The sequence below is a fragment of the Vidua chalybeata genome, chromosome 16, assembly GCF_026979565.1.
Source record: "Vidua chalybeata isolate OUT-0048 chromosome 16, bVidCha1 merged haplotype, whole genome shotgun sequence".
NCBI classification, from domain to species: Eukaryota; Metazoa; Chordata; class Aves; order Passeriformes; family Viduidae; genus Vidua; species Vidua chalybeata.
This window is the reverse complement of record NC_071545.1, coordinates 4,409,683-4,430,299: the sequence shown is the minus strand read 5'-3', so window position 1 is coordinate 4,430,299 and position 20,617 is coordinate 4,409,683. Positions and strand designations below refer to the sequence as shown.

At 36.9% G+C, this 20,617-nt stretch overlaps 1 protein-coding gene across 21 annotated transcripts in view; it reads right to left on the bottom strand.

Moving 5' to 3' along the window:
* The window catches only part of RBFOX1 (RNA binding fox-1 homolog 1), a 1,013,650-nt gene that overhangs the window by 20,304 nt on the left and 972,729 nt on the right, over positions 1–20,617 (bottom strand). For all 21 annotated transcript variants that reach the window (XM_053957185.1, XM_053957186.1, XM_053957196.1 and 18 more), the window contains 2 exons: positions 18,358–18,397; positions 9,994–10,058 (listed from right to left, as the gene is read on the bottom strand). In XM_053957185.1, coding sequence (XP_053813160.1) covers positions 9,994–10,058; positions 18,358–18,397 — 105 coding nt within the window. The remainder of the gene's footprint in view (positions 1–9,993; positions 10,059–18,357; positions 18,398–20,617) is intronic.

The window sequence follows — 20,617 nt, the reverse complement described above, 5'->3', positions numbered from 1 at the left end:
CCCTTTATAATCATTTTATTAAGTCCTTCCCAACTCTCTCCTGCTGGTGTCCTAAATTTAAATATCAAGGCTATCAAAGAATTTAAACTTTTTAACATTTTCATAATAACTATAATTAGAAGGTTGATTTTGCTATTATCATGCTTTATATTCCCATTACTGTAAGATCAAAGTACATTACCATACCCATAGCATTTGAATCACAACACAAAGACAACTAAACAACTTCACAGCCATACCTATATGATATATTAAAAGAAATAAGAATAAAACTGTAAATAATTCATGTGGTATCAAGCTTCAACAACACTAACAGTAACTTGTTTGACCTGATGTGCATTAGGAAGTTAATTAGACACATTTCTTCAATGTCAGGTTCTTTTTCTCTGCAGAATTTCTTGTTCAACCTAACCAACGATGATGCCAAGACAGAGAGGAAGATGTGGATATTTGGCTTTCACTGAGGTCCTCTGCTTTCCTCATCACAAGATAATTCTCTCCTACATCCATAATACCTATTTCTTTCCTGAAATTTTGAGGCAGGCCTTGGAAGCAGATAGAGGAAAACCCTGTCTCAAAAGCAACAAATGCAGCTATTTCTATAACAACTCCACATAGAAAACACTAAATAAAGCTCATCAGCTCGTCCATCTGCCTGGGCTCAGCTGCCACTGCAGAAGGTGCTGTGTCCCCCTGGCCTCCCCAGGTCCCTCCTGTCCCCAGGGTGTCTGAAATGGCACTACAGCCCTGTTCCCAGGCATTTCATTCCCCTGCCACATTCATCACCTCTGCATTGCTCTCATCTGCGTCCTCTTTGTGCCCAGTACAGGACATTTCTGTGTGCTTTAGCCAAAGACAGGGTGTCTCTACCAAAATTCAGCGTGCCAAAGACAGCAGGAGAGAGAAAAGAAATAAAATCTCTCATCAAGTTTTGTCCTGCTACCAATCACACAACTTCTTGACCAGACATAATTTCTTTTAATACCAAAAAGTACTTTTGCAATTGCAAAAAACATGCCTTCAAGAAAAGAAAAAAATCAACCCCCAGATCTTCTGGACACAAATAGAAATGTGCATTCCCAAGCCCAGTGATATGCCTGCATTATTTACTCAGAAAAAAAAAAAAAAACAACTAACCAACCAACCCAAAAACCTAAAGGGATTAAAAATACCTGAAGGGAACAATGGACAACAGAAGGTACTTTCTCATAATTTATATTCTTATCTCAAGCTTTCCCCAGCAGATGGGCAGGCATTTTTATTTTAGCCCTGATATTGAACTAGCTGAACAACCCACCCAAATTCTAGAAGAGAGAGACTCCTTTTAGCACAGTGCAATACTGGTGCTGTAAAGCAGATTGGAGGAATATCCACGCTGCACACAGGGTGGATACAAGAATTCTGCCATGGTCTATCATGTCCATGGCAGTGGCTTGGATACAAACACCCCCTCTCTCTCCTTTCATTAGCCCTCGGTATAAAGAAAATTTCTGGCAAATAGATGCAATCTTCCAACTTAATACTGCTGTTGAAAAAAAACCAAAAAACCCTCTATTTTTAATATATTGCCAGAATGTGGACAATATATTGCATCACAACCAGTGGGAAAATCTGTAGGTCTTTCACCTTCCATATTTCAGATCTACAATTTTTATTTCCTGATTTTTTTTTAATCAGAGCTATACAAATAGACTTGGATCTAACTCATATCACCTGCTACATCAGTGGAATTTTTTGATGTATGATCATTCAATATTTTATACCTAGTAGGAAATTATTTGTTACTAATAATGCAATATACAGAGTCTAAAGATGAATATTTACCTGCAAGAGGAACATGTGATTTTTAAGTAAATCTGGACATTTTAAAGTAAACCTAATAGGTGAAATTCTGAATACCACACAATTCTGAGCAGAACTCGTACTGATCTCAGTAGCAGAACTTCTCTAAAATTATTGGCCTTTTAGTGTGATTAACACAGTCTAGGCACTTAAATTAAATACTTGAGGAAGTAGTGCAGTAATTCTATTTCAGAAGTGCTCCACATCAGCAACATAAATCGATGTCATTATGATCCAGGACTGCTAAATTATGGCTATATTTGAAGTCTTAATATTTATATTTGAAAAATTTGTTTATTACTATATTTTGGACATACTGTTCATTCTCTTTAGGACAAAGAGCATTTTGAAGTCAGCCTCGTGCAAAGAATCAGTATTTTAAACACTAAAATACATTAAAAAATAACCATTTATTTAACTGGGGGATTTGTTCTTTTTGGACATCGTGGCATTCTTAAAATAATGCCTCAAAAACGTACTTTATATTTGTTTCTTATTTTATAGCAGTTATTACTGTTTACTAGTAACCACCATTTTATCCACTATAACTTTCCTAACATACAGAGGTATCATTATAAACTTCAGCAATTATGAATAACAAATCTTTCCCTTTACATTATATTAAGTTTGGAATGACTTTACAAATTAGTTGACAGCATAATTTGTTTCCTATTTTAGCTAAAATACAATATACATGAAAACCTTGCCAGGATTATTTAAGAATTCATTCAAGAAAAACAAAACAAACTTTAGAAGCTGGTACATGTTTGGTTTACACAAAGTCTTTGCTTTACTTTTTTTTTTTTTTTTTTTTTTTTTTAATGCATGTATATTAAACACCCTACAGCAATTTTCACTAAAAATTTCTTTAGGATACATGGATAAACATTCTATTCCCACTCCTGCAGTATTCTTACAATCTGATGTTTGCCTCAGGTGGGCTCCTAGAGTATCAGCAGCCTGACAAGCCCAAAGGAATATGAAAAAAAAAATCTACTTAAATACCTAATCAAATGTTTTAGGCTCCTCAGAGGTGTGAAACACTACAGTAAAAACATGCAGAAGTGTAAATTGCCTCTTTCTTGATTAATTTCATCAACATTGTTATTTAAAGTTTGTTCTTCTAATACTTCACCACCTTGCCAGAGCACACTGCAAATTACACTAATCCATATAGACTATATCCATGGCATCCCAGTTTTAATACCACCATTTCATTCCTCTATCTTCTGTCTTCCTCTTGCACAATGCTCTTAATTCCTGCTTGCTTTTAAAGCACTGGGTTGACAACACTTAGAGCACGTCCTAATCTGCCTCTTTGTGGTCTATCAAGCCAATGATCTGAGAGCTGAGGAGTGTGTAATTAGCCACTGACATGTCCAAAGGAACTGTTATGGTCTATCATGTCACAGGCAGTGACCCAATGGACTGTAACAGTTTTGGTCTGCTGGATCAGGAATCAATGTTTTAGCAACTCTCCAACTCCGTATTTATCCAGTCTGCTGAGTACAACACTGAAAAATTTTAAAGTCACACTTTCTTCCAATATCCTCTAAGAGCAAAGAAGTTTTTATGAGCTAGTAATTAGATAATTTCTACTTTAAAAATGTTAACCAGTCCTTTCTCCTCCCTCCTTTTAGAGAAAAGGTATGAAAATTTATCAACATAATATATTCATAATCACAGTTATTTACTATGAGCTTTTACATTACAATAAGGAACTCCCAAGTTAAAAGTCAGGCTCCATAACCAGACATAGGCTGGATGAATTAAACAAAACCAAGAGAGGATACTGAAACTGAGATGTAAATGACAGAATAGGTGCACTGATTTTATTTATTTTTTTTTTTTAACATGATGAGTATTTTACCTCTCTCCCTACATTCAAGAAGAACCTGGCAGCAAAAGTACTGAGCACCTTAAGTTTCGAGCACATCAGGAAGCCAGGTATGGAAATCTGGGCTTTAGTCTACCTCTACCTTCTCTCCCAGTTTTATCTTCATGATTTCCAGCATGGATGTCACAGCAGATTTCACAGAAATAGCCTAGAGCCTTTCCTTGTCTGTGGGGATTCCTGAAATATCCCTTGATACTGCAATGAATGAGAATGGAGATTAAAGGTAAGAGAAGTAGAAGCAGGGTATGAATGAAACCAGCTCTGACACGACAAAAGTTTAATAACTGGTGTTTGCCATAATTCTGAGCAGTAGCACTAAGATTTTTCACTCCTGTATCCCCTCAGTTTTGAACTGGTGGAGGAGTTTTAGCAGCTCCCTGGGTACTATATGAATAGTCAAAGTACACACAGGTGAATCAAGCCTTCAGAGTAGCAGTAAACAGGTTAATTCCACCCAGCAGAGGAATGCATTCAAACATCAAAGCACCTTCCTAGAACTAGTAGATTATGTTTTTAGCAAATGTAATTGTTTGCAATGTTTTCCTATGTTGATGTGACTCACTGAGTCTCCCCCAAAAATGTCATGTCTGCAATATTTTAGAATGAACCATGCTTCAATTATTGGAAAGTACTCTATGCAAAATAATTTCATTTCAGGAAATTCCTGTCCAAATGTACTACATGAAAGTCCCTGTTAATGGAATTTCAAACACTTTGATGATTTTTCCCACTATAACATTTTCTTTATTCATATTCACCCACTTTTACTTTCTAACTCTTCACTAAAAGGTAGTGTTATGGTTATACTATGAGTCATATACTCCAGTCATCCCCAAAACTCTGAATGAACTGGGATGAAAATGGATTATGAAATATTAAAATGACTCCAGTGATCCTCTAGTTTGCCAGAGATCACACAGGCATAAAATTCTAACAGGTAGATGGCCAAACCCACTACCTCTCTGTAACAGCCAAGCCAATAATCTGATTTTTATTTGCAATAATAGGGAATAAAGAAGCTTCAGCTACCATACAGGATTGTCCAGGAAAAAAATAAAAAAAAACCCAAAAACTAGACCAATAAAATAGTACCACATCAAACCTAAGCAGAAGTGTTAAATACATTCTCTGTTGCTGTTAGAAAAGCTAAGTACCACCTCTGTACCCAGTCACGGTGCTAACTGAACCTTTTCATTGTGAGAATTTGAGTAGCCTACAACATGGGCTGTACAATTCCTCCTCAGGGATCACCCCCAAACTTTCCATTTAAGATTCCACTGGGATAGCAAAATATACAAATGTTGGAAGGTTCCAGCTGGCAGTTGAAAAATTACCACTATATTCTAATTTTTTTCCTCTTTCAATCTGATTCCTTTAGAAACTAAAACGGTTGTAGAGAAGCTCTTTCTCCTTAATCTAAGAAGGTGCAATTATGAAATGAATGAGATACTAGATTTTAAAATATTTATGATTCTGTAAAATTATTTCATGGAAAATTAAATTCTGGCTCAAGATGCTATTATTTTTTATATGCAATCAAAACCTTAATTTTTAGTATATATCTCTAGTAATCTTCAATAAGAGAAAATAATTTGAATAAAAATGGAGTGGTTTTCATTGTTTAATCATAAAATAGAAGATTATATAGTCCACAATATAGTCCTCAGCTATAGAAGCTCACAATTTATATTTTGTGGTTTTTTACTCTTCATTCTAAATTTTCATTTTTTAATGAGCAAGTTCACTATTAAACCAAATCTGTACCTATTCTATTTTAGGATAACCTGAGCACAAATATCAAGTATTACTCTAAATTACTTGCCCAAAGAGAACTGGAAATTATATCAAACTGTTTCTGTAGACACTGCTGCTTTAAAAAAACTGAATGCATCACATAGACATGTTAAAAATATTAGAATATCAGAATTTTATCAGGAGTAAGATTTAAGCTCTGGAAAACACATGACTTCCATATGACAAAACCTTCTCTCTCAAATTTCATAAAACCCTAGGTATAACCACAGAACATGAAACACAAATTGTTAGTGGGAGGAAAAAAAAAAAAACAAAACATACTTTATACTACAAAATGTTATGTGCAAAATATTTTGGAATATGCCTTATTAAAAAAAAAAAAAAAAAAAAAAAAAGCAAAAAAAAAGCTTCCAGTGATGAGGGGTTTAATCCAGACAACAAAGAGGTCAGTGGGAATGTCCCCATAGTTTGGAGTGAGGTTTAAATTTGGTGTTATAGAAGGGGATGGTGCTGAGAGCAGCCCCCTCTGTCTGTGTGAGAGTGTGCGTGTGATGGATGGGAACGTGTGTGTATTATGGATACTGCACCATCCATGGATAAACACAGCGGGGCCCTCTCGGGGACACAGGCAGCACAGGCTGTGCCCTGCCTCTCAGACAGGGCTGCCTCCTCCTGCCAGGGCTCTGCTCACTGCACTCCCAGACACTCTTGCACAAATATCGCTGGCAACGGGAATATGCACAAAAGGAACATTTCTCTTGCTCCGATCGAAGATGCAATAATCAAATCATAAGACACAAAACCAATAGCCAATCAATGGGAATAAGTCTGCCCATAGGCTTAATTCAAGCAAGCCATTCACTGAGCTATGTGATGGATCTGTCAAATCCAGTACAGCATTACAGACATACCAGCAACACCAAGTGAACATGCAATGACAAAATGACAATAGGCCCCACTGCCATGCTCAGACTCCTTCTACCTCAGGAATACAAAACTGGATGACCTTGCTAGTTTCTCTTACTTCAGACTTGGACAGAAATCTAACAACTCTTATTTATTTATTTTTTTTAAATATTGCATGAAAGTTGAATAAGAGCTGTACAAACATTTTATTGACATCTGATTTAGTGTCTTTTGCACATCCTTACAATTATTTTTTCCAAATATGCTCAGTTTAGAGAGTTTGCCAGGCAAGTTCCAGACTGATGATGAAGAAGACATATAGACCAATAGGTCCCCTTTTAGAACTTATACTAATTGAAAAACTTATCAGAAATGTTTTAAATCTTGGCAAGTTAAACATATTTTTTTTTGATCCACTTCTGCAAAGACCTTCAAATCGGTACTGCAATTTAATATATGATAGATCACACAATATAAAAATTGACTTTGGAATTTGTATCCAGTGACTGTATTTCTTCATAAATAAAACAAAATGTACCTGTTTCTTTGTTGTTTTTGTTTTGTGACCCTAAAAAAAATGACTGGGGAGATCTGCCAGGCCTACCCCTGTTGTGAAATTTGGTTTAGGAGCACATGATCTGTCTTGACAAATACTTCAGGGTTTGCATTGATTGGTTTAATGGTATTTCCTTGCCACCTGATTCTGCCCTGTATTTCTGTTCCTTGCCTATATCCAGCAACATTTCCAGCTGTGACAAACAAGGATACCATTGCATTCCTTCAAATAGAGCCCTCTCACAGTGATCATTATCAATCGACTTGGGCTATTGATTCTGCAGTCCCAAATCTTTCTGTTAACCTTTATTTTTAATTTACCAAAACTTGTCTCCAATCTAAAGATTTCCTTTTTCCATCTCCTGACTTAAGCCTTTCAAATATGGAACATTGCCATTCATAATGGATATGAGTGGTGACCAAAAAAATAAAGCTTTTCTTATTTTTAAAATTAGTATGAAGTAGTATTTCCATTATATGTCACTGCTTCAGTGGTACTCAATTTCTTTGAGCATCATTTTTTATACAAACAGTAAATGCAGTTCATGTGTAATTAAATTAAATAGGGGCTCATATGAACACTAAATAAGTGTATAAGGAGATATGAAATCTTCAGTGTTGTGAGAGGAGAGCAGATGATAATTACATTGAGAAGAGCAGATACAAGCAGTGGTACTGAAGTATATTTCAGCACCTTCAATATTAATAATTTCACAAAAGTAGCTAAATTAAATTAATTTAAAAATGAACAAAAAGTTAATCAAATTAAACAAACTGCAGTTGTGAATAATCAGAGGTATCCATGTTTGCACATAGTTTCCCACATGCAAAGAAATGTTTGAGCAGATTATTTGTTTTGTTCTCGATGCTAGTTTTGGGATTCTCTCGTAAAGAAATTCAGTTATGAGATTTGTAATTAAGACAAGAAACCATATTCATTTGGGGGAAGCAGATCGAAGATGATGGTTAACCACATTTGAAAAGAAAGATAAATTAAAAAAAAATCCAAAAGATATAAAATTCATTTAAGATATCTAAAATTATGCAAGCAAAGACAGGTTATTGCAATTCTAATTATACACAAAGTGTATCTGAAAATTAGACATTTTTTAAAAAAAATAATTAAGGATTGTAACAACTGCGTTACTACTGAAGCCATCTCCAGCTTTCTTTACAGCATTTAAGAGCACTATCTTCCTAAACAAATCCTTTACCTTTTTGGCAGCATAACTCTTTGTGATGGTGACTCCCTGCCCATTGCAGAACATGTGACCAACTGATATTTTATCTTTCAGCCTTTAATCTGGTTTATGAGAAGGTAACATCAACTCACAGTTAAAGCATTTAAAAATCAGCTTGATATTGTTCAGTTTCTCTGTGTAATGCATTGGTTTAATTAATAGAAATAAACAGCCTATAAAATGATCCAGGGACACCTGAGTGATAGCTGGCAAAACCTGGCTCACCACAGGAGGTTATTTATAATTTTGTCCTTTTGGTTTAGTAGCCTTTTAGAAGCAGGCGTTGTTTTGCATTACAGAAAAGCTCACATTAAAACCCTAGAGCTGCGACATGCTAACAAACCTTTGTGGAAATGAAATGAAACTACTGAGTAGCACTTCACCTGTGCAGGTTCCCCTAAGTAGAAATAGTACATTGCCAACAAAGTGCACACAGCACAGATCTAGTTGATATTACTGACCCAAAATCAATAAAAAGTAGCTTGCTTACCTGTCTGACACAGCATGCCTCAGCCATACATGCAAATTACTCTATTCACATAACTTTAAAAAATATATCTTCATTACCCAGAATAAGCACTTGAAAGGCAAATATGCATGCATAGCATTGTAACATTCATACCATGGGACTTGGTTCTAAAAATACAGAATCCATGAACAGCGCTTCAATCTAAGAAATTGTGCACTAGAATTTCTTAATCTCTTGATTTCTTTAAGAAACAGAAGCATTTGTAACACTGTCTAATTTAGCATTTAAAGAATTTTTTCAATATTTAAGGCTTAAAAAATTATTTCCATGATTCCAAGGGAAAATTTTCTTGTATCAGGTATTGAGAAGCGTGACCTTGCTTCTCACTGCCATCATGAAGCAAATTATTTGTGTGTCTCTGCCACCAAATGCACCCTCCCTTTACAAGGGAATACTCCTCAAGAACTTGAAAAATATTAAAGATAGAATAGATTTTAAGGGTGCAGTTTATGAGGAAAACGTAGGATAATCCTCCTCCTCATTACAAAATCATGTCCACACACTGCAAAGACTTAATTTTATGCAATTTGATAAAATCCTGTTCCTACTGAAGTCAACAGCAATTTAGACATTGACTTCTAAAGGATTCCAACATCCATCTTTCAAGAAGACACACTGATATACATGACATCACTCGTAGTTGATAAAAGTTAAGCCTTTGAATGTGCAGATTTTAATGATTTTCCATTCCTGATATTGTTTCCACTGAATGTGGTTTACATTTTGAGGATAAAAATACAGAGCAAAAGAAAAAAAAATTTTTTTTTTTGTTTTTTTATTTATTGAAAAAAATCAAATGCTTGGGAAGAAAGGAAATGGAAAAAAATACTGTTTTGCATTGGATAGTTCAAGCTTAGACACAGTTCATTCTCAATTTCCACTGACAAAAACAATGTCAATGAGAATTGAGGGCACTCAATAGGTTCAAGGTTCTAAATCAACCGAAATAACACTAAGACAAATAATGATCCTTAGTAGCAGACCATCATGAATCTGTACATTTATTTATCTGCATTGTACAAGGGTCACAGACATTAACTGGATGATCTACAGCTTGGGAATGTGCACATCTCATGCCTGATTCTCAATCAAGGGCTAAAGTCTCTCAATTTATGGCTATTCATGGATTATAATAAAACAGCCTGCTTTAGATATCACAATTATCTGCAGAGCAACAAGACAGTTATGAGACTTCAACAAGGCAAATTTATAGAATCAACTTCAACTTCCACTGGTCAAATATTTCTGAGCAGGAAAGGAGTTCTTACCTGTCACTGTAGGCAGCTGCAGTGGCAGTGGCAGGCTGGGCATACCGGTAGGCAGCATAACCACCCTGAAACACAAACTCACGCTCTAACTGCATTGCCATGGCACCTTCAATCACATTTTGCAACATTTGACAACAATTGAAAGAGTACAGTCATGCTGCAGTTCAGTTAAATGCATAGGAAATACTGCAGTGAAATGTTAAGGGAAATATTTCGGTGAATTGTTAAGCAAAATGGAGCATCACAAACTTTTTAAGGTTTGTCCCAGAGATCAGGAGAAAGCAATGAACTCTATTGATCAGTGTAAGCTTTTTTACTAGACTGGATTATTACTGGATTCTTCAAGTTTTCAAGCAGCAATTGTTCGTATGAACAAAGTGTATGTATATTCACAAAGCAGTGCTAAACTTAAAAAACAAACTCAGCAAAAAGTCAATTCTTTGTTTGTACAAAATATGATTTATCATGCCTGGTTGATTAAACCTATGAATTTGTGCACTCAATTAACACTTAATGTTACATAGGTTTCCAATTTATACATAAAATTATAATGAAGAAGCAAAATTCTCTTCCATGAATTAACATTCAGTTGTATGTAACAGTAATTCCAGCTGTTCAATTAAGCAAACAGGACAAACAAACACACATTGGAAAGGAATTGAGTGCAGTGATGCATTGATTATCAAACTGTGAAAACAGCAGAGCTTCCTGTTCAATGGACCACAGTGTTACATCAACCATTTCCAAATGATCTCAGCATGCCAATTAACAGCCCCAGCCCAGGCCCGCTGATAACACAAACACGATTTACGTCCCAATTAGAATTCTCCCCCCAGCACCCTCTGGGACAGGGCTGCTGTGGTGCCTTCCCCAGCCACCCCCTCCCTAACAAAGAGCTGAGTAAGACAGTATCAGCTCACTCAGCTTTGAATAAAATTCACTCTTTTGCTGAAGTGTTCGCTGGAATGGATTGGTTTTTTCCTTTTTTTTTTTTTTTTGGAAGGCTGCATTCACCCCAGATATTGTGCTGAAGCACGAAGAATAGGCCACAATGTGCCAGCCTTTACTGTAACAGTAGAACATTTTTACTGCAGTAACTTTTGTGGGTTTTCTAGTCTGATTTTGCAAATAAAAATTCGCTCTTTTCAGAACAGCAATCTGAACTACTTTTACAAGCTATTTCCCCTTCTACCACTTTGCTTGGCAGAATGGCTTTCATCCCTAACACATGTAAACCTTTGTGGGTTTGAACATTTGAAGTAGGTTGGGTTTGGAAATCAATCGTTCAGCTGACAATGCCACATCACCCTAAGAATAAACACAAGTTTTACATACACTGACAGCTCATTAGAAACTCCAGGCTTTGAACTGTCAGCTTATTTGAAGAATATTCTTTCTGATTTTTTTTTTTTTTTCAAGTGCTCACACAGACAACAGGACATGTCCCTCCCTGCTCCTGGCCAGCTCCCTGCCAGCAGCAATTGTGTCACACAAGCCCTGGGATCACGCAGGAATGAGCATTTCCTAAACCCCCACGTGCTCTCCTGTGCTCCTTTGAGCACACACAGAGGCAGTCAGACAAACACCTTCTCATTTCAGATAATTTCATTTTTATAACCCAGCAGAAGGCTATCACTGTCAAAAACGTACAAGAGGCACACGCTGCTGCAGATATGTACGTACAGGGCTTTGGATATCAAATAATGTCACCAGGTACAAACTGAGAGGAGAGAAATTCAAACTGCACACTTGTGCTGGCCCCTGTCAAAGTGAGAGAGGTGAGAGATGATACCAATTTATCTGTTCTCCCCTCCTGGTTTTTGAGGGCTAAATATTTGGAATTGTCTGCCCGGGGAGGTGGTGGGGTCACTATCCCTGGATGTGTTCAGAAGAAGCCTGGAAGTGACACTCGGTGCCAGGGCTTAGTTGGGATGTTGGGGCATGGGTTGAACTCCATCTTGAAGGTCTCCTCCAACCTGGTGATTCTGTGATTCTGTGAAATATGACACCTTCCCCCCCACATTTTTTTTTTTCTCTTTTTCCCCAGAGTGCTGATATGAGGAAGATAGTGAATTTGTTTTCATGATCCAGTCTGGCAGTGTGTGGCAGATCTGAAGTCTGACATGGTTCTGTTCAGGGTGTCCAGCTCCCTTACCTGGCCTGCTGTCCACTCCTAAAACCCCTGATTCAAAAGTGAGAGCCACTCCAAGTGAGTCCAGCTCTACACACAACAGCTCCTACCACAGTATGGAATTGAGAACAGCCCACCACGAGCAGTTCTGAATGGGAGAAAAACGAGACAGGCTGTTCCCACAGCAGCTGCTCTGAAATCTGGTGGGCTCTGGGAGGACTGGTTTCCTTTCCTTCACTTAACTATCACCAAAAATTGGTCAGTGTGTGATCAGAGACCCTTTCTTGCTCCCTAAACACAAGAGCTACATTCCTTTTATGCTTACATTTTGATTTGCTTTCAAAGAATTTCTGCTGAACAATGAAGCTCGACTCTGAACTTTATTAAGATGTTTTGGATTCAGCAATCAGTCTGACATTTATGAGAGCCCTGGCAAGAATGAGTATAAAGCAATACAAATAAAAAGAGATTGAAGGCATTGAATTTGCCTGGATTCTCTGGAGAACTAAAAAAAGCAGGATGCATTTGGGTATCAGGGAAAACCTAATTCCCTACCATCCCATGGCATGAATTCATAATTTTAAAATAAACTAGCATAAGTTACACATTAAAATATGCTTAAGCAAATTATTTTTATGGGGTTTGAGTTCTGCAGTTTTGGTGTTGTACCAAGTTTTCTCATTGTTTTACTTCAATTACTTCAGGTGATTTTTGATTACTGCAGGAAGAAAATACTTGGAGGTACTCTTTACACTGGAAATTGGGGTGGGATTCCAGTTCAAACCCCTGAACTCAACTTCTGTAACAAGATCTATTTCACAATTTTCCTCTAATTTTGAACTTGGCTGATATTTTAGTTGGAGAATACACCAGTAATCTTCACTACATCTCTTGAGTAACATTATGTAATTATCCTCATGCCTTAGACTATATTGCAAAATAAAACACTCAGAACAAAATTGTGCAATAATTACATTTAAAAAATTAACAATTCTCAGTTCCTAAGAATTAGAAATGTTTTAGGAAATCTTTTTTCCCTCTTATATTTCTATTCAGGCAGAAAGTACCTGACTTTGGATTATCATTTTGAAAATAATAAATTCAGATACCATAATGAAAAAACGTTTACTGCCTTATCTGTGCTCCCATATTTGTTTCTTGCAGAACAATGATAAAACAGTGTTACAGGAGCTTAAGTAGTTTTAAAAATTAACAATAGTATCACTATCTGTGACTTTGTGACTGAATCTGGGAAATAAAATGCAGCTGGTGGACTATTTTTGCCATTTGCACACACAGAATCCACTTTCTCACATATTTCTTTGAGGATTAGTAAGATTTGACATGAGTGTGCATCCAGCATGGTGAGGTTTTGCCATCAGTGGGTGTCGTGGCTGTGGCAACTTATGGCCACACACAGGCTCCTGCAACACTGCTCCATAAAGAAACAGGAATGGAATGATTTGAATGAGGAAGGAAGGATGGAAAGAAGGCTGTAAGGAAGGAATTTAGGCAAATTCTCCAGAGCAATTCATTAGAATTTCCCTCTCAATGTTTTATACATCTCTGGCAAACAAGAAAAGAGCAGTGGGATCTGTCAGAGATCAGTTAGTGATTTTTATAGGGAAATCTTAATCAATTTTAGAAATAAATCACATACATTTTGAATAAGATATGATAAAATGGAAATTAACAGAAACTTGAATACAAGTGAATTTTTAAATAAAGTGTGTGTATCTGCAGTAAGGCTAATTTCCACAAAAAAACTTACCAGACAAAATCTAGAGACTACAAAACCACATATACATGCGTGCACCTCCTCAAAAAAATAGCCAAATCACTTTTTTCTTATGATTTCAGATATAATGAAACACAAAGTGATTCTAAATGATGAGTATTTTTTTCTATTAGCTACATATTTAATATTTCATATGAATGTTGAGAGTTAATTTTTCTCAATTTATACTTCCTATACTTCCTTTCACTCAAGGATCTCTCAGAGTAATTTGTCAACATAAATTCAATTAATCAAGGTTCCAAACCTTCTCTAGTATTGAGAATTAGACCTCCCTTATTAACTACAAATAGAAGAATGGTATTAAAGATTACATGAAGTAAACTCGGAGCTGCAGAATATAGAAAGTATCAGTTCATTTTCCTCCACTCACATGCTATTGAGATTTCAACAGCACTTGCTCTGCCCAGGGATGAAAATTTTGCCTGGGAGAATTAAAAAATAAGTAAACAATCCAACACAAATTTGTGCTGGCTCAAACTGTGGACCTGACCCGTGTGCAAGGTTTGGAGTAATTCTATATCATGTTCCCAGAGGTAGCTGCTGCCTCAGAAAAAACTCTTGGTAAAATATCCAGGCACCACCTGCACTAATCCCAGCCAAATAAAATCACCAGATGTCATCTGGTACCTTTTTCCATGTACTTTTAACATCACAAATAAAGATGAGACCAAAAGCCATTTAATCCCTGCCTACCCAAACCTTTAAAAAGGCATCATGGAGCGTTCCAGCACACAGAGCAGTGGAAAGAACAACCCACTGCTCCCTGGGGACCCTTTTGCCCTTGGCAAAGTAATTTCTCCTCTTCTTGCTCTGTTTCTGTGAGTCACAGGCCATGGCACACCCTTCCACTGGCAAACACAAAAAATCCTTGGTTCTTGAAAAAACCTTCAGTGCTATCTGCAAATCCTTGTTTCTCACCTCAGAGAAGTGCCTTTCAGGGGACCAGATGGCTTCCAGCGACTTTCACCTGGGGTCAGGGGAATGCTGCTTAGATAATTACCTCTGCTTCTCCCCTGGGAAACAAATAAATCCTCCATCCCCAACTCCATCCTGGCTTTGAGCTAAAGGGGATGGCAATAGCTCTTAGGGAATAGTTTCATTCTATACCCCTGACCATAAAAATCTGCCTTATTCTTGCCCTTTGCAGCTCAAAAAAAATTTTTAAAAATTAAAACCTTTATATGTATATTTTACCATGGATTCTCTCCAGCTGCATTATCACAGGTGCAAAATCCTGGGAATTTTAGGAAACCTTGCTGTGAGCAGTAAGACTGACTAATGTCCATGGTTAAACCATTACCAGGGGGCTTCTGGAGCTGGTGGTGACAGGGTGTGGAAGGTTCTCATTTTCTGAGCCTTCCCACATTTTAGGTGTGGATTGATGACTGACATAGTCTGAAAACATTCTTTATGACAATGGTAATAAAAAAAAAGGAACAGATTTAAGATAAAGCAGAGCTATTATTTTAACTGCCTATTTCTGAGACTGTTACTATTTTTTGCTTCATTTTGTGGAGTGTATTTTCTTATTTTCACAGGTGTCAATCTTCATCTAAGAACTTCTATATTTGCTGGCAGGCAACTTTAATTCTCTTTTAATGACTTTTTCTCTTAGTGAATCAATACTTAATTTTAAAAGGTCTTCCTTACTTCCTAATAATCTCCTTTATTTTTCCTACTCAAAGTCACATTTAAAAGGGAATTCAATAGCTCAGCTATTTCAGAAGGATTATTACATTCCATATAGAATTATATTAAATACAGAATATATTATATTACATCTAGAATCATGGCTGTTGATTTTTCACTTTAGACTGTATTTCTCACCTATTTTTATATTCCTAATCTCTTCTATTCCACTGGTTAGTATTGAGCAGCTCTGGATATTTGCTGTTCTTGGTTCACCCTGCAGTTTTTACCCAACCAGTATCTTTTTGTGTCTCCCCTCCCTCCTTTCCCCTAAATCTGTGGTTTCTCTCACCAGAGGCTCTGTTGATAACAAGTTATGCAAAAAATAGCAGACTCCATCAATTTCTCCTCAGTGTGATCAGAGCAGGATGAAACCCACTCTGATGTACCCATTAATGCACATTTTTGATCTGGCTTTTCACTACTGCGTGCCTCTTGTTTTGCTTTCTGTGGTATTTCTAAGGCTTCTTTCCCTCCAATCTGCCATTAAACCCTACATTGTTTAAATGTTTTTTCTCCTTTTTTTCACAGAGCATTTGTCATTTCACAAAGCTTCAGCTTCGCACTTAAAATGAAAAGCTGAGTGGAGCTATGTCATAAACAATTGGGATTTAATAAATAACTTGGTCTGCTGCAAACTGCTGCACTAAGAACTAATACACTGTGAATTTTAAGGTTTCATTTGATTTATGCCAGTTCTTTCTACCTCTCTCTCCCTCCCCTGCAAATGCTTTATATGCAAGAAGGCACAAATGTGAAGAAAAATTATTTATAAAATAAAAAAGATTTGTATATTATAAAGAAATTAAATTTCCAGAAGAGTGTTTTAATTCTGTCACCTGCTATAAAGATAAACATTCTGTTGCATTAAGAGAACTAAGATCTGCAATCAGAAGTAAGAGGCTGCAACTGAGTGAAAAGCAGTATAGTTATTCCATTTCCTAAAGCACACAACAAAACTGAGGCTATACTAGAAATTAGTAATTTAGTCAGTGTCTTTCTCATTGAAACCACCCTCCATTTGGAAACAAAACATTAAGGTCTGTTAGAGGGTGTGAGGCCACTTAGGAATAATATTGTCCATCACCAATGAGCTATTCCTGGCTTTCAGCAGCAGTGGGCTCCAAACCTACAAACTGCTCCAGTAACATTTAGCTCCCACCTATTCTCTCACCCCGAGCCCTCCTGAGAAAGATGTCTTGTTGCCCTGCAGATTTCTGGGTTGGCAAACTGAGCAAAATGGATGTAAAATGGATGGTTTGAAGGAACATGACAATTGGAAACCACACTTGAAGAAATTCCACATGTAACACGTGTCCTATACAGCTCAAAAATTGGGCAGCAGCGCGTTTGGGTGAGATCAGAGCCACTTCTTGGGCTTGAGCAAACCTTTAGCCAGGGGGTGATTCTTGTGTTGTAAACAATATCTTACTGATAACATCATTGACTACATAAGTACATAGGGAGAGGACTTTAACCCTTGCTGATTCATTTTAAATATGTTTTGAAGCTGCACAAATGAATTTTCAGATAAGGATCAGCCTTTCCACCTCCATCAGAAAAACAAAACCTACTTCATCCATCCATACAAATTGTTTTGCTTCTTTATATAAAACTTACTGTCAAAAGTCTGCTCCCTTGGGAATAGTTCTAGAAGATTGCTGATAATGACCACAAGGGATGTTTCCTAGCATTGCCTATTTAATTTTTAATACTGATATAAATTTCAACTCATCTGTCTCATTTTATCTCAAGTGAAACAGTACAAGTAGGTTACAGAAGGTTTTCTGGTGAAACAAAGATGATACCTGTAACTTAGAAGCAGATTGCCTTATTAAAAGAATAACAAACTAAATATTGCTTACTATCAGTGAAATATTTTACATCTGCACATAAGGTATTAGAATTTTTGAGTGAAATTTAGCCTCAACCCCCTGAAACCTCTGGCATACTCAGACATATGGAGACTCTTTGCACACATTCAAGATAAAAAAGTTGGCAAGAAAAAACAATGTATGAAAACTTGAAAAAAATAGCAAAAAAAAAAAAAAAGAGTAAACATATTATTTAAGATGAAATTGGTGAACAATTAGGTGCACAGATAATGATGGATCCAGGACTCTGAATCTTTCCTAGCAAATTATCCACTTGTATTATGAGCAGTCTCTACCCATCTTCTTTAAACTGAAATTAGTGGATTCTAGAAGTGCAATTTTTAGCAGCCTACTCAGATTACAGACAAAACATTGCCATATCTTAAACTTAGTATGCCATTAAGTTCTACTATCACCATGACACCTACATATTCCCAGTGTTGGCTGGATTTGGGAAACCTGTATCTCTCCATGAAGTCCTTTCATACTTCAAGTATCAATAATATGCAGCTTGCCTTGATTTTTTTTTTTTAAAGAGCTTTTGAGGATTTGCAAAAGAATGTTTGTGCTTTGCTTTATTTTTCCTTTGAACTTCAATTACGAAGGGAGACGCCCCTCCACACACGCACACACATTTTTCACATCTTTTTGCATTCATTCAGCATTTGATTGAAGAGTTAATTCAGCTCCACTGAACAATGATAGATGTAATGAACAGAAAGGTCTTCCAATGTGAGAGATATTCTTCTCAATTCTTTCTGACAGGCAAGGGATGGTAAATAGACAAAACAGAGTCAAGCTAGGCAGCAAACTTGTAAAAAGAATGACTCTGGTAATGTACAAGGACAGCATGCACATCAATGAATACTTACATAAATGTCTGCACCATAAAATCCATCCTGGTATACAACACTGCAAGGATGCACACACAAAGAAAAACATCCATATTAGTGCATTTCCACATGCAAATGCCACCAACCCCTGCACAGCTGAGGTTAGTCTCTCACAAGAACAGAGGGGAGGGGGAAGGAAGGCACCCTTCACATTGGTTAAGGAGGTTGGTAGTAATTATCAGAAGTGAACCTGGACCAAATACATCATCTTATCAAGTATGCCAAATGCTTAGTCAAAGGCAAAGCATGGCAGGATTGGAAAAGACTTTTGATAAAGTTTGGGGGATTTTTTTTCTTCCCCTCTTTTTAGTTTTAAGAGGTCACATATTGACAGCATTTTTTCTTTCTGATAAAAATTTTCAGTGGGCCAATCCTACATCCAGTTTCAATATCCTTGCAAAAAGCTAACTCTTAAACCACTGCTTCTTATCCTGCAAGTATGCTGACACTCTGAAAGAAAGGGTTACTTCTCATTACTTAGATGGCAAACAAAACACAGCCTAAGGTTAAACGGTGAGAGGAGTTGGTGAAATAATTACACTGGTGGTGTTCTACCCACTGGGTCAAATCTCAATATTCACTCTACAGAGAGGTGAGAGAACCCACAGGTACTGCATTGTTGGCTCGGTGCACATTACCAATACTGACAACTGATCTATTGAGAATTTCAGGGTGCTATTCTTACGAAAAAGAAAAAATCACTTTGCCTACTTGAGCATTTTACAGCTTTGGCAAGCATGCCAGTGGTTCTGAGCTCCCCTGTTTTGGTTGGTTGGCTACATTACTACTTCTTCTCTCAAAAAAATGTGGTAACATTGCTGTTACCAGTTCACCCAGAGATGGACTCATTTCAGCTAAGATCAATCATCAGTGTAAACAGTGGAAGATTCTAAACTCTCCAGGATAAATGACACAGTATGACAGAGACAGCTTAAATGATTACACTAAATAAAACTCCAACTGCACAACAGTGGCCTAACAATTACACCCATTAGGTCATTCCTGCAATTTTACATCCATTTGGCAGTTCTGCAACCTGAAATGTGCATTTCCAGTATCTTACTCAACCCAAGCTGTTTCAAGGGCTAAGCATGTGATCTAATTAAACAGTAGGGTTTTATGTAACAATATTTTCAATTTAGGAATACTATTATCTAGGAATAACAGTTATTACCACGTTGCTAGCCTAAGCCATTTTGCAATTCCAACAAGAATTTTGATGTCAGAAATATAACTGATCTATTGAGGTCAGTGACCAAACACCACAGGGCTGAGCTGATATGTATCTAAGTAAGAATCACTTGAGAAAATCATAAATATGCACACAACAACATGGATTAAAAGCACACTGATGATAAAAGTTTGCTATGGAATAATAACACGTGAAAACTCAGCTCCACTTAAATCAGAGTGTCTGCCATTTATTTCATTACCTTTACTCATATATTTTTCTATTTGTTATGCCTGCAGAGCAAAATATGCAAAACCTGGCCTACACTGGCAGCTTTCAGAGAGGCTGTTACTTACTCTGCAGCATACCTTCATTTTGGTTTGGATACTCTGATTATTTGAAAGCATTCCATGTTTTTCTTTACCTGTTTGCATGTAAGAAATAAAGCATTCCACACGACTGTGAGGTAGGAGCACACAATCATGGACAGCATGGAAGGACTCGGATGAGATGACACACAAAGAACACTGAGGAGTTTACTGTGACCCCACTTCCCAGCCCTCGGGTCCTCACATCCCTGTGCCACTCCTGCTGGAGATGGGGGACGAGTTGGGGAAGGTGGTTTAGGTCCTACCGCCATTTATAACCATCTAACTGCACTTCAATAGCAAATTCAATTCATTTTTCAAGTCAAGTCTGTTTTGCTCATGATGGCAATTGGCATGAAATGTCTCTGTATTTATCTCAACCCAAGAACTTTTCCATCCTCCTTTCTCCCCCTGTACTCTTGAGCAGGGGAAGGAGAGCAGAGCTGGGTGAGGGTCTGGCAGCCAGCCCAGGCCAAGCCATCACTGTACATTCAAACATCCTACTCTCAATTACTATTAAACATTGCTTTTCAGAAAATAATGTTTCTGAGAAAGCATGTGTCAGAAAGGGAAACTTCTCTCTTCCTCCTCTTGGTGATCTGTGGCTATACAGCAAAGATGAATAAAGCTGATATATTTTTCATTCCTAAATGCAGCTGGTTGTAATCTTGGACAGGTTCATTCATCCAACCCAGTCTTC